The sequence below is a fragment of the Oenanthe melanoleuca genome, chromosome 5 (assembly GCF_029582105.1).
Source record: "Oenanthe melanoleuca isolate GR-GAL-2019-014 chromosome 5, OMel1.0, whole genome shotgun sequence".
NCBI classification, from domain to species: Eukaryota; Metazoa; Chordata; class Aves; order Passeriformes; family Muscicapidae; genus Oenanthe; species Oenanthe melanoleuca.
The window spans coordinates 59794520-59808994 of NC_079339.1; the positions used below are offsets into that span (position 1 = coordinate 59794520).

Sequence of the window (14475 nt, forward strand, 5' to 3'; positions counted from 1 at the left end):
GCCCCTGCGCCTGCGCGCTGGCCGCCCCCGGAGCCCGCCCCTTCCCGCCAAATGGCGGCGGGGCCTGAGGGGAGCGCTGTGGGACAAACCCGGGCGGGAATGTGTACGGTTCGGTAAAGGGAATAAAATCAATACAGCCCGGGCGGGAATATGTACAGCTCGGTAAAGGGAATAAAATAAATACAGCCCGGTGTGGAAATGTCCTAGAATCGTTTGGGTTGGAAAACACTTCCGAGATCACCCAGTCCCCGATGTCCACCCAGCACTGCCACAGCAGCCCTTAAACCGTACACCGAGTCACCCACAGCACCCCCAGGAACTCCTGGGACACCCCCAGGGATGGGCACTTCCAAGCCCTGAGCTCCCTTTCCATGGGGAAATTCCTCCTAAAATCCCCCCTGAGCCTCCCCTGGCCCAGCCTGAGGCCGTTCCCTCTCCTCCTGTCCCTGTCCCTGTTCCCAGAGCCCGACCCCCCCAGTGTCCCCTCCTGGCAGGGAGTTGTGCAGAGCCACAAGGGCCCTGAGCCTCCTTTGCTGCAGCTGAGCCCTGCCCAGCTCCTCAGGAATTCTCCATTCCCTGCCCAGCTCCCTCAGGAATTCTCCATTCCCTTCCCAGCTCCTCAGGAATTCTCCATTCCCTGCCCAGCTCCTCAGGAATTCTCCATTCCCTGCCCAGCCCCTCAGGAATTCTCCATTCCCTGCCCAGCTCCTCAGGAATTCTCCATTCCCTTCCCAGCTCCTCAGGAATTCTCCATTCCCTGCCCAGCTCCTCAGGAATTCTCCAGCCCCTTCCCAGCTCCCTCAGGAATTCTCCAGCCCCTGCCCAGCTCCCTCAGGAATTCTCCATTCCCTTCCCAGCTCCTCAGGAATTCTCCATTCCCTGCCCAGCTCCTCAGGAATTCTCCATTCCCTTCCCAGCTCCCTCAGGAATTCTCCAGCCCCTGCCCAGCTCCCTCAGGAATTCTCCAGCCCCTTCCCAGCTCCCTCAGGAATTCTCCATTCCCTTCCCAGCTCCCTCAGGAATTCTCCATTCCCTTCCCAGCTCCCTCAGGAATTCTCCAGCCCCTGCCCAGCTCCCTCAGGAATTCTCCATTCCCTTCCCAGCTCCTCAGGAATTCTCCAGCCCCGTTCCCTTCCCTGGACACGCTCCAGCCCCTCCTTGTGCCAGCACAGGGGGACAGTCTCTGCCCTGCTCCTGCTGCCGCACTATTCCTGCTCCACCTTGGCACACCTGGGCTCACGTTCAGCCACTGCCACCAGGCTCCTTTGAGCAGAGCAGCTCTCGAGCCATTCCTCCCCCCACCTTTGCAGAAATACACCCCTGTACAGAAATAAATCCCTTTATTTATATATCCCATTGTCCAATGTGTCCAGAGCCCGCAGCTGGGGAAGGAGAAGGGTTGAGGTTCATTCTCCCCACTGCTCAGCCCTGAGACAACAAATACTGCACCACTGCCTGTGGGGGTACAAAAATACATGTTTTTCACAAAGAGCACTGCATCACTGTGTCCAGGATTCTCTTCTACTTTTCCACGTAAAGCACAGTGCTGATGTCACCGTGTGGTTCTTCATGAGCAATCCAGGGACAGATCCTGGGCTGGAGCCTCTGAAGGGAAGCACAGATGGGCTGGAGCGGCTCCTCCACGGCCGTGCTGGTGACAGTGAGGGGAGCCAGCCCCACACTGCTCAGCACAGCTCTCCCAGCATGGCCCAGTTCAGGCTCTCAGGGTGACCCAGCACAACCCAGTTCAGCCCTGCATACTGGCCCAGTTCAGTCTTGAAGGCTGGCCCAGCACAGCCCAGTTCAGCTCCCAGGCTGGCCCAGTTCAGCTCCCCAGGCTGGCCCAGTTCAGCTCCCCAGGCTGGCCCAGCACAGCCCAGTTCAGCTCCCAGGCTGGCCCAGTTCAGCTCCCCAGGCTGGCCCAGCACAGCCCAGTTCAGCTCCCAGGCTGGCCCAGTTCAGTTCGCAGGCTGGCCCAGCACAGCCCAGTTCAGCTCCCAGGCTGGCCCAGTTCAGTTCGCAGGCTGGCCCAGCACAGCCCAGTTCAGCTCCCCAGGGCTCTCCCAGCCCCTCAGCTCGGTGCCCAGCACGGGGCCCGTCCCTGCCCGCACTGTCCGTGCTGTGCCCGCCTCGGGCCTGCACCTTCACCTGCAGGCACGGCCATTTCACGTCGCTGTCTCCAGCAGCTCCTCCAGGCTCTTCCTGATGTGCAGGGGCTGGGCTGCAGCGTGGGCCAGCAGCCCGGGGCCCATCTGTGCCCACAGGGCCTGGGCCAGGCTGGCCGTGGGCACGGAGCCGCTGCTGGCCGAGCTGCCCAGCAGGTGCCACAGCACGGGCAGCACCTTCTGCTCCACAGCACAGGGCTTCCGAGGGTACAGCTCCTGCACCAGCTCTGCCAGGACAAAATGCTCATTTCAGTTACAACTGCCATGGGATCCCTGCCTCTGAGAGGGTACAGCTCCTGCACCAGCTCTGCCAGGACAAAATGCTCATTTCAGTTACCATTTCCATGGGATCCCTGCCTCTGAGAGGGTACAGCTCCTGTACCAGCTCTGCAATCAAAGATTCATTTCAGTTACTTTTTCCATGGGATCCCTGCCTTTGAGAGGGTACAGCTCCTGCACCAGCTCTGCAGTAAAACATTCATTTCAGTTACTTTTTCCATGGGATCCCTGCCTCTGAGAGGGTACAGCTCCTGCACCAGCTCTGCCAGGAGAAAACATTCATTTCAGTTACTTTTTCCATGGGATCCCTGCCTCTGAAAGGGGTACAGCTCTGCCATCAGCTCTGTCAGGATAAAATACTCATTTCAGTTACAATTTTGATGGAATCCCCAGTTTTGAGAGGGGTACAGCCCCAGCACCAGCTCTGCAAGGCAGCAAGCAGGGGTCAGGATAAAATGTTCATTTAAATCACAATTTCACACTTTCAATCCCTGCCTTTGAGAGGGGTTTAAAAGCACTTAAATCATCTCCTCAAACTGCTGCTGTACACAAGATTTTGCTGTTGCAATATCATCAGCTCCCATAAAAAATACCAGATTTTCCCACAACCACTCCTTTTATCCTCTCCCAGGAGTTTACACAGTAACACCAGTGCTGCTGATAATTACACTTTTCCATTAAGCTAAAAAGACTAAAAGAAATAAAAGGGATTTTAGGTTGGGTTTTTTTCAGTTAGGATTATCTCTTTATTTCTCACAGTATAAGGTCTGGTATTTCTAATTTCCCCCCTATCTCATAAATAAGCAGTAGATATTTAAGAAAATATCAGCCTTATACTGTAAATATAGAATCATAGAATGATGGAATATCCTGAGCTGGAAAGGACCCACAAGAATCACAAGTCCAACTCCTGGTCCTGCACATATATAAAAATATGTAGAGAAAAATAGATATATATGTTTATAGGATGAAGCATTTTCCTCACTTGGACAATTAAACCACAGAATCATTTTGGTTGGAATAGATCCTCAAGCATGAATTCAGTGTTTCATTAGTAAGTGTTTTCCTCTCTGCCAGAACAGCCTCTTCTGATATATAATACAAACCCCTCCACAAATCCCAGCAAGAGAGGGACTGTTTAAGGGTGTTTAACACCCTCAGAAAGCATAAATTTAGGGATATTTCAAGAACAGCCTACCCACTGTGTTACTGAGTTCCATTTCACACAGAACTGCTCTGAAAACGAGCCAAGGAAATGTTTGGTTCGAGCACAGTTCCCATAAAGACATCCCTTGTTTATTTAAACATGGAAATCCAGCCTTTCTCAAGGAATTCCTGGCTGGGAGGGTGGGCAGGGGATGGATGGAATTCCCAGAGCAGCTGTGGCTGCCCCTGGATCCCTGGAATGTTCAGTTCCAGGCTGGACATTGGGCTTGGAGCAGCCTGGGACAGTGGGAGGTGTCCCTGCCATGGCAGGGGGGCACTGGGGGGGATTTAAGATCCCAAACCTGTCTGGATTCCTGGCAAGAGCATGAGGGGATGAGCACTGGGAGAGGGAACACAATGCCATGTTACAATTATTACATGCTTAAAGTATTTATAAATGTTAATCCTTAAGATATTTAAATATATGAGGTATTTAAATGTAAATTAAATCCTTAATATGTTTATAAATATTTATAAATTCCAGGTATTTATGCATCTTTCATTTGACTATATAATACTAATATAATATTAATACCAATACTAATTTTTTATTTTGTCAGCAATAGCTCCAATTTCCATTCAAGAGCTGAAATGTGACAACTGCTGCACAACCTCCTGAGACAGAAGGGAAGGTACAGAGCCACCTCTACCTTGCAATTAATTTCCCTAATTAAGGGAACCCAAGCAAGCAAACAAGCAAAGGACAACAGCACTTTACCTGCCAGCTTTTCAGTCAGGTCCTGCTTTGCTTTCCCACTCAGGAACTGGGCTTTTGTGCAGAATGGCTGCAGGAGCAGGGAGGTGTCTAAAGGCCAAGAGCAAAACATGTTAAATTCTTAAATGGGAAATTAAATTATCTGGAAATAAACTCAATATGGGAAAAAGTAAATAAGGAAATGCTATGGAAAAATAACCATTACTGAGCAATATCAAGGTGATTTGTGTGGCCAGAATAAACCCAATGATTTTTATACACTGTACTGTGAAACTCTTGGAAAGAGTAAAACTTTCAATTTACAACTTAATCACCACAATTAAAACTGTTTCTAATTAAGAGAGAGGAAATTGCTCACCTAAGTGTTGACATAGAGCCTGGATAACATTGGTGGCAGCTGCATAAACCCCTGGATTTTTGGAGTTGAGGTTGTTGTCCACTATGGCAGGAATCAGCATGTTGATCACAGGTGATAAGTTGTCTTTGAGCACTGGGATCATCTTGTGCAGGGCCTCCAAAGCCACCTGGCTCACCTTGCTGTTGGAGTCGTGTAATCGAGGCTTGAAAGCATCAAAGATCTGGAAAAGCACCGAGCAGCTCTGAACCAGTGCCTGAGGGGCAAAGCCATCAGCTGCTCTATTGCTGCACCCTGACTGTCCACCTTGGCAGCTGGGGGCTCTGCTGTCCCCAGGGGGTGGGAACAGATGTTCTGTAAGGTCCCTTCTGACCCAAACCACTCTGGGATTCTGGAATTTGCAAACACCTGGGATCATTGTCTGAGCAAGTCAAGCAACATTTGTTTTAACCTTGTGTTCTCATCTGATCTGACCCCTGCAGTCCATGGATTCCAGGCACTGGAACTCTCACTGTGGCTCAGATTTCCTGCCAGACAGTATTTTTAGCATTTTTATTTTTTCAGAAAGGTTTCAAACCCATCCACCAGGAGGTTCCATAGCAAAATTCCATCACTGCACACAAAGATGTGGCACTGCTGTCGGACAAGCTTGGGTTTCTTTTCATTGTACCTATCTTTAATTTACAGCTGCTGGATGTTTCTTTCTCCTACAGAACCTCCTTTCCTTTTGGACAGGATCCTCATCCTGAGCTTTAACACAATAAATTTAGCATAATACTTTCCCTACTTTCTCCCATACAAAAACTTTTAACTCTACTTCAGAGGCAGTTTCACAGTTCTTGATTAATCCTTTCTGCTTTTCTCACAGCTATTCCATATTTTGATATTTAGCCAAGAGTGGCATGAAAACAGCACAAGGATTTCAGAAATCATGGAATCACAGAGTGGTTTGGATGGGAAGGGATGTTACAGCCCATCCCATTCCACCCCTGCCATCATCAAGGACACTCCTCACTATCCCAGGGTGCTCCAAGCCTCATCCAACCTGGCCTTGGACACTTCCAGGGATACAGGAGCAGCCACAGCTTCTCTGGGCTTCAAAAATGTTCAAAACTACTTTTTTAACTCCTGTTTAAAAGTGCCCTGAGTGAAAAACTCCACATTTTTCCTCCTGTTCCCTTCCTCTCCTCCCTTAGTGCCTCACACCCCTGCTCCTCAGTGCTCTCTGCCAATCATCCTTGTTCCAAAAAGGAGCCAAAACTTTTGTCAGAAAACTTGGTGACCTGGTGTCGGATCCCACAAACCTGGGTTCTGAGCTTTCTGTGCTGTCAGGCTCTGACCCCCTGGAGAACACTGCTTGTGACCAGAGCCCTTGGAGAAGCTCCCAAATTTGAGTGATGGAGTTAAAATCACAGATGTGTATTAAATAGAAGTGTGTGATTTCACATGGTGAAGGGTTTGGAATTTGAGGATTTTATAATGTAATAATGGGTATGGGACAAGATGGAGGAATTTGGGTGGTGGTTTTTTTGGTGTTCATTTTCCTTCTTCATGGTTTCAGGAGTAGTTTCTGGTTGGTCAGTCAGTGTCACACTGAGGGAATTTGGTTATTGGGTTACAAGTATCAATAACAGAGGTGCTAATTCTCTATTGGACTGTTAAGAGACCTTGTAGCAGCTGGATCTTGCTCCATTTTGCTCACTTCTAGCAGGTAGCTAAGTGTTGCTGAACTCTGTACTTTAGATGAGATTGAACATTAGGAAATCTGTTCCTTTGTGTTTTCAATCCTGTCTCTGAGTGCACGGGCAGTTCCGATCCGTGTCCCACGCCCTGCCCGCCGTGCCCGGTTACCCTGACGATGTTGCCGAGCACCAGGGCGGGGCAGCTCTCGGTGTCCCGCTGCAGCCGCCGCACGGCCCCGATGCGCTGCTGGAAATCCCGGGCGCCCAGAGCCGCCAGCAGCTCCCGGAGATGCTCCTCCGTGTCCGGGCCAGCGCGGGGACCTGCTCTCCTGGGGGCTTCCTGCGCCTCCGTGCCGGCCCTGCCGACGGCAAATGTCTCTGTCAGCTGCTCGTCCCACTGTCTCCTCCCATCTGAGTATCACAGGAAGTTTCACCTCCACATGGTGAATTAAAAATCCCTCCCCATCCCTGACAGCAATGGGTATTTCCAGCATTTTGGGTCTGACAGCAATGGGTATTTCCAGCATTTCAGGTCTCTTTTTTTTCTCCTGAGGAGTTCATGAGATTTAGCACTTAGCTATCTAGCAGTTATTTACATTTTTCCCTCCTGCCTGTTGGCATTCTGTTAATAAACTGTTGTTTTTTCACTTATATCTGCTCACATCTCATTCCTTACTGGTAGAAAGGGATTGACTGGAATCAAGGGGAGGTTGCTCATTTCAGAGCTCCTCAAACTGTCCCAAAGCAAGACAAGGTGGCACTGCTGAGGATGCCCAGCACAGAGGCTGGGAGGTGACACTCTCCTCACCCAGGGAACCAGTGGGAAATGGGAAGCAGCTGTGTGGACCCCTCCATGGGGAGTGATGGAAGCTGCTGAAGGAAAGGAGGAGCCAGGCAGGCTGCAGAGCTGAAAGCCTCCAGCTGGCTCTGCACAGCCCTGAGCAAGAGAAGAGAAGTGGCCACCACCCTCCCTCTGCACTGGTTGTGGGAGTGGCTGCAGAGATGGAAAAAGGGAAGCTGGCTTTGGCTGCTGGAGAATGGCAGGACAGCACTGCCAGGGAGAGGGGCTGGCAGGGACAGTCCCTGCTGTGCCTGGGAGGGGGGCTGGAGAGGAGCAGCACAGTGGGTCAGGCTGCACGAGTGAAGTGCCGTGGGTAGATCTGCACTGCAAACAGGGGAGGGTCATTTCTGCCCCCATGGGGGAACAGATGGCACCTCAGAGTGGGCATGGAGCAAGGGGTGGCCTTCACCAGGGACACTACCCTGGGTAATCCATGACTGATCCACGAAATGTGAGCTCCATCAAGGCCAAGTGGGACCCCTGGGGTCTCTGTAGCTATGGGGAGCCCTGTGGTACACTGGATTAATCCTGTCTTGAGCAAGGACAAACCCATGCATGGGGCTGTCTCTGCTCAGGGGCCTGGCTGCACCTGGTGGGGAATGCAGAAATGTTTGTGTACCTCAGGGTACATTACATTACATTACATTACATTACACTACATTACATTACATTACTCCTGTAATGCTGGAATTCCTGAGCTGGAATCCCTGGTTGCTGAATGTCACTGCCACTGCATGATTTAACTACATGGGCTGCTCCAGTTCCATCAGTCACAGACCCAGTGAACTACCTGGGATATCCTGGATGAGCAGTGACCACTGAAATAACTGTACTTGTATGTAGTTACATGTATAATGTATAGATATGTGTGTTGTAAGTTCAAATGTGCTCATCTGGGCATCAATCAGATGATAGGGAATAATGGGTGGAATGTCCTGGGGTAATCCATAATGTCATTATGTTCATATCTATCTGAGCCCAAAAATTGCTGCTATATTTCCAAGACCTAAAAAAGGTCAATATAAAACCTGTAAGAAGATAAAACAAAACTAAGAGTGGTCAGAGTATGATCTAATCCCTCCAGCATTCCCAGCCAGGGTATAACTAAGTCCTTGGTGCCAGAGTTGTGTACAAGTGAGTAATTTGTGCTGTGGCTCCAACCAGGAATGGTTTTTCCCTGAGTCTGAAAAGCATGATGGATGGTGCTGCCATGGATCCATTGGATCTGCATTGCCCAGAGCAGCTGTGGCTGCCCCTGGATCCCTGGCAGTGTCCTGGAGGGACATTGGGACAGTGGGAGGTGGCCCTTGAGGGGCTTTGAGGCCCCTTCCAAACCAAACCATTCCATGATTCTGTGGTTCCATACTGTGAATTCCAGGTGTTTTGTGTACAGTGTATTTCATAGATGGTCAATAGACAAATTAACTTCAAAATGCACAAAGCCATTTCAATATAAGCACTTCAAGAGTTTCTCTGGCACAGGTCAAGACTTCCCTTCTGCTTCAGGGGTGTTTAACTGTCCCAGCCCTGTGTGGCTGACCCTGTGCTCCCTCCTTGGCCAGGTTCCTTACAGGATAAGCACTGGAGCTCATTACCTGTCTGGGATGATGGGAGCATCTCTGCAAGTAGAGGATGACCTCAAATGTCCAACACTTCCAGTCTGGGAACGCCTTCCTTTGGCTGAGGGTGTATCCAAGGGCATCTCCCCCAGGCCCTGCACAAAGGTACAGCAGGGATTCATGGAGCAGGGGAACCACAGGGAATTAACCTGGCTGCAGTGCTGGAATACACCCACAGCCCCCAGGACACATCCACTGTGTGTTGCACCACAGCTTTCCCACACACCTTCTCTCGTAGGCTGCCAACAGTTTCCTTAATGTAAGGCAAATCCTTGGCTGGCACAAACTTCTCCAGTGTTTTATCCAAGTCAGGGTGATCCATCATGGTGAAGAGCATCCTCCTCCCGTGGTACCTGCAGGGAGAGCACAGGAACTGGGACTGCCTCTGTCACTGGGGCATTACTGGTGTGTGATTCCAAACTGGAAAGGTGCAGGGAGATTGTGTCCAGGGAAGGGAATGGATCTGGGAAGGGGCTCAGCCTGCAGCAAAGGAGGCTCAGGGCCCTTGTGGCTCTGCACAACTCCCTGCTCCAGAACAGGGACAGGAGGAGAGGGAACGGCCTCAGGCTGGGCCAGGGGGAACCAGCAGGAATTTCCCCATGGAAAGGGAGCTCAGGGGTTGGCAGGGGCTGCCCAGGGAGGTTTGGAGTCCCCAGTCACTGTTAGTGGAGGTCTTTTCCAACCTCAGCGATTCCAGGACTCTAAGATTGCTGTTGACATGAGTAACCAGATCCCTTTCCATCCTGCCCCAGAGGATGTGCTCAAGGTCCACTTTAATTAACTGACCAAATTAATGAGAACAGCCTTCCAGTTCTGCTGGCTCTAACCAGAGTGCTCCAGCCTTATCATGGATCAGATCCAAGTGTGGATCCCAGAGCCAGCATTCCCTGAGTGCTGCATCTCCTCCATGTCCTGTGAGCCCCTCTCCTCCTGCAGCAGGAGGCACCCAGTGATTCCTGCCCCAGGCACTATCCCAACAGTGCTGGGCTAATGGCTGCACTCAAAGGTTTGTTTGGAAGGGACCTTAAATCCCATTCCCTCCCACCAGCCCAGGCTGCTCCAGCCCTCACTGCTCCCCTGTTGGAGTCAGTGAGTTAGGGGATCCTCTGAATCCTCCAAGGAGGAATTAAGGTGCAAGGATTGAATTAAAGCTTTTGGATGGATTGGAGTATATTAAGCTACTTACACATAAAGTAGAAGTAAGTTAGTAAGTTAGTAGGAGCTGTAGTGTGTTTAGTAAGTGAAAGGTCTAGATTCTACAGTAGTAGCTTGAGTTTTAGTGAAGGTTGAAACATACTGATATTTTCAGCAACAGGCTTCAGGCTCACAGCTGTAGACAGGACTTAGTCATAACAGAGCTGTAGTAAGAATATTGCTGACATTTTTTAGATAGAACAAGATGGGTTGAATGCATAGTTTATACATAACTTAGTGTGCTAAGAAATTAGGATTCTAATAAGTTAAGGAGTGGTGGTTTGAGCTTGCATTTTAGCTTGTTGGAAAAATTCTATATAAGAGTTAGTATTGGGGAGGGCTGTTGCTTTTAGCCATTGTGGCTTTTAGCCATTTGCTTACTGCTATTGCTTTGCCATTGCTGTTTGCCATTGCCTGTTGAGACTGATGTGCTCTGTAACAAGATGTGCTCTGTAATAAATAACCTTTATAACTCTCAGCTGCTTTGCTTATTTAGAAGATAACCCAACAACTGACACATCACATCATCATGATCCATTGGTTCTGATCTAGGGCTGGCACCTCCTCTGCTCCTACTAGAACTTACTGGCTTACTTGTACATTATGTTAATGGCTTCATACACTTCTGTGCATTAGACAAGGGTCCCTGAAAAAGGCCCTTGGGCTCTTGTGCCTTGAGACAATGAAACCTTCCAGAGTGATGCCCCTCCCTACCAAAACCCCTGTTATCTTTTAGGATTTCTATTGGTCTTTAACTTTACTAAATGTTTGGTCTTTTCTCACTTAGAATCTTAAAATAATTGGATAGTTTCTCAACTTGTAATTTTACTGGTTAGAAACTCAATCCCTTTGAAATCTATAAAAACCCCTTGCTGTGCTATGTAACTGGATTTGCTGGTAGAACCCTTAGAAGAAATAAAGCTACTTTCAGAACCTCTACAGCAATGTCTCATTGTCTTTCCTAGCCCCTCTGCCTCAGAGCTATCTGAACCCTGTAACAGCCTAAATCCACCCTGTGGGAGCCCAGGTGCTCCCCTGGCTTCCCTGGGTGCCTCCAGACCCCCTGACAGGGGGCTCAGAGGCCCTGGCACAGCACCCAGGACCCCTGTGGGCTGGATTTAAACCCCTGGGAAAAATTTCTGTCATTGCTGGAAGAATTACAAGTCACAAAAAATAAGTAGAGTGTAAATTAGATTATTAGAAGGTAGAAAAGTGAATTAATAATATTGTTTATAATAAGAAGTTTAGAGCTTAGATGGAGGATTTTGGGCGTGGTATGTCTTTTCTTCTTCTTGTCATCTATTTTCTGAGCCAGGATGGCACTTTTGGATTGGTGTGAGGGAAAACTGGACAGGGCAATGTAAGGGTCATGTATTGGAAAGTAATTTATAGTATAAAAGATAAGTCCTGCCCCAAGGGCAGTCAGTGTGTGCCTTGACCAGCATGCTCACAGACCTCTGTGACTCAGAGAAAGAATTCCTTAGCTAAGAAAGAATAAACAACCCTGGAAACCTCAGAAAACAGCTCCTGCCTTTTCTTTGGTGCTCGAGTGGGAAGAACATGGACTCTAAACCACCAAGTGTCCTGCTGAGAGGGATCTCAGGCATAGAGACCCCACAGGCAGCGACACACCCTAGCCCAGGCAGCTGCATACTGCAATCTATCCAAAGGCTTTAATTCAATCTTTGCACCTTGATTCCTCCTTGGAGCATTCAGAGACTGCCCTCAGTCACTGACCCAGCACTCCCCAGCACTGCCAGGCTCTGGGGCACACAGAGTCCCGTGCAGGAGCACTGCTGAGAGGGATCTCAGGTACAGAGACACGCTCTAGCCCCGGCAGCTGCATACTGCAACCCTGCCCCCTGCCTGCCCCTTGGAGGACTCAGACATCCCTCAGTCACTGACCCAGCACTCCCCAGGCACTGCCAGGCTCTAGGGCACACAGAGCCCCGTGGAGGAGCACTGCTGAGAGGGATCTCAGGTATAGAGACACGCTCTAGCCCCGGCAGCTGCATACTGCAACCCTGCCCCCTGCCTGCCCCTTGGAGGACTCAGACTGCCCTCAGTCACTGACCCAGCTCTCCCCAGCCCCGGCAGGCCCTGGGGGCAGCACTCACCGTGTGTGCTGGGAGCTGTCCTGGGCGAAGCAGGCGATGGCGGGCAGCAGCCGCTCCGCCGCGGGCCGCGCCCCGGCCAGCAGCCGCTCGGGGCCCAGCAGCTGCACCAGCTCCCCCAGGTGCTGGGCCGTGCATCTCCTCACTGCAGAGTGCAGGTGCCTGGGGGGAGACAGGGCTCAGGGCCAGCCCCAGCACTGCCCTCCCCACCACACCCCAGTGCTCCGAGCCCGCCCTGTCCCACCACACCGTTCCTGTTGGACACGGGCTGGGAGCTTGGAGAAGCCTGTATCCACAACTGCACTTCTAGTTTCCACAGTATCTGCCTGTTCCTTCAATGAGCTCGAGGAAAAAGCAGTCCCTGTGCTCAGAGACACACCCTGGGCACTTGGTACCACTGTAAAATGGACTAAAGCAGTGTTCAATCCACTTCTAAAGAGCCTGCAGGAGTCTCCTGACCCCTGATTTGTGCACAATAAACATCTGTGCTGATGCAAAGGACAGAACAGCCAGAATCAGCTTTCAAACTCGTGCAGCAAATGACCTTTTCATCTAAATCCTGCTGCCCTGCTGATCCCACTTGTGGTCAAGATCAAAATCCTGCAAACTTTTAATTTTCCAGTTTTGTATTTGGATTAAAAATGCTACTTTGAGGACAATTTGTAACTCCTGCTGCACTTTCAAGGGGAAAACAATAAGGCTGAGACATCATTCCATGAAGCAAACAAGCCCCTGCTCATGGAAACAGCTGGAAAACATTTGTGTGCACACAGCACCTTAAACACAGTACATACAGATAAGAAACAGGATTTTAAAATTCCTGAAGTGAAATCACTCTCAGCTCTACCCCTGGAATCATGCTCTTGGATCATGAATCTGCTCACAGAATCCCAGACTGCTTTGGGTTGGGAAGGGACCTTAAAACTCATCTTGCTCCAACCCTGCCATGGGCAGGGACACCTCCCACTGGAATTATTCTTGTTGGTAAGGTCAAACCCAACTTTGGAGCTGATGAAGAATCTACTCAGGGTTGTCAGCATTAAAGTCATGATCATGGCAGGCTTGAAAGGAGCTGAGCAGAAACCAGGTGCATTTTAAGAGGTTTCATGAATTATAAGTGACACCAAAATTGAAGGATTATGTTGCGGTGAATTTAAACAACTCAGCCCAATTTAGAGAGAACATCCCTTGTGGAACTGCAGTTGTGTCAAACAACCCTTCTCACTTCCTACTGAAACACAAATTTCCCCTTTGAAGGGTAATTCCACATTCCTGGTCACAGCCTGTGGAACTGGAGCTGCCCTGTGCTGACACAGCCAGAGCTTCCTGAAGCCAGGCCTAGAAAAGCTGCACCTTTAGTCCATGCCCTGATGTGTTATCCATTAAAAACATCCTGTAATCCATGAGTTAGGAAAGCCTGAGCTGTGAATAGATTAATCTGTGCCCAAATTAACAGATTAATCTGTTCTGTGTTCAGCCTCACAGCTCAGTTCTGGTGCCTTGAGAGAGCAGAAAACCTACACAAACTCACAAACTGGAGGGGGAAAATCCCTATAGAAACCCCTCAGCAGGTGAGTTTGAATCTGCCAGGGAAGGTGGGGAGGTCTGACAGAGCCAATTCTGCCCAGGAGGACCAAGGGTCTCTAAGGCCAAGAAGAAGAACCCAAACAGGGCACTGCCCTTGCTGCTGAATGAAATCCAGGGCAGTTACTGCCTGCTGCTCCTAAATGCAGAAAATCACAGCCTGGTTTGGGTTGGGAGGGACCATAAATCCATGGGCAGGGACACTTCCACCATCCCAGGTTGCTCCAAGCCCTGTCCAGCCTGGCCCTGGACACTTCCAGGGATGGGGCACCCATCCCAAGTCAGTTTGAATCCCAGTAAATCATACAGAATGGAAACCCCAAGGCTGATTTTTCCCTTTCAGTTTAAAGAGCAGCAAACTGCAGTAGAGCTGTCAGGAGACAGAACCCATGCACCCCACAACAACCAGCATCCCAGGAAACACAAGAGAACATTTTGAATCAAGGCTAACTCTGAGGATTGGAGCTGTGCAGGACACCTGTGGAGAGATTTGGAATGGAGCACCTGAAATGTGCCATGAAGGGAAATGTGGCCTGGGAAATGGCACCAAGGGATGGCAGGAACAGAGGAAGGTGCACAAAGCTCAGATGTGGTGAGCAGTGAATGAGGATGGAAAAGGAAAACAGACTGAACAGGGCCAGGGAAGGAAGGGAATTAACTCCAGAAAAGAATGGCCACCAGCACTGAGAAGGAAATTAAAATGCAGACACAAAAGCTCAGC

General features: G+C 49.9%; 1 protein-coding gene across 1 annotated transcript in view; it reads right to left on the reverse strand.

The window, feature by feature from the left end:
* Positions 1-1323: 1323 nt before the first annotated feature.
* Positions 1324-14475, reverse strand: part of TOGARAM1 (TOG array regulator of axonemal microtubules 1) — a 32717-nt gene continuing 19565 nt past the window's right edge. Inside the window, exons 15-22 of the mRNA XM_056493331.1 lie at positions 12174-12332; positions 9089-9215; positions 8839-8957; positions 6572-6761; positions 4724-4943; positions 4369-4455; positions 2149-2392; positions 1324-1605 (exon numbers count right to left, since the gene is read on the reverse strand). Of these exons, the coding sequence (XP_056349306.1) occupies positions 2166-2392; positions 4369-4455; positions 4724-4943; positions 6572-6761; positions 8839-8957; positions 9089-9215; positions 12174-12332 (1129 nt within the window). The 3' untranslated portion in view covers positions 1324-1605; positions 2149-2165. The remainder of the gene's footprint in view (positions 1606-2148; positions 2393-4368; positions 4456-4723; positions 4944-6571; positions 6762-8838; positions 8958-9088; positions 9216-12173; positions 12333-14475) is intronic.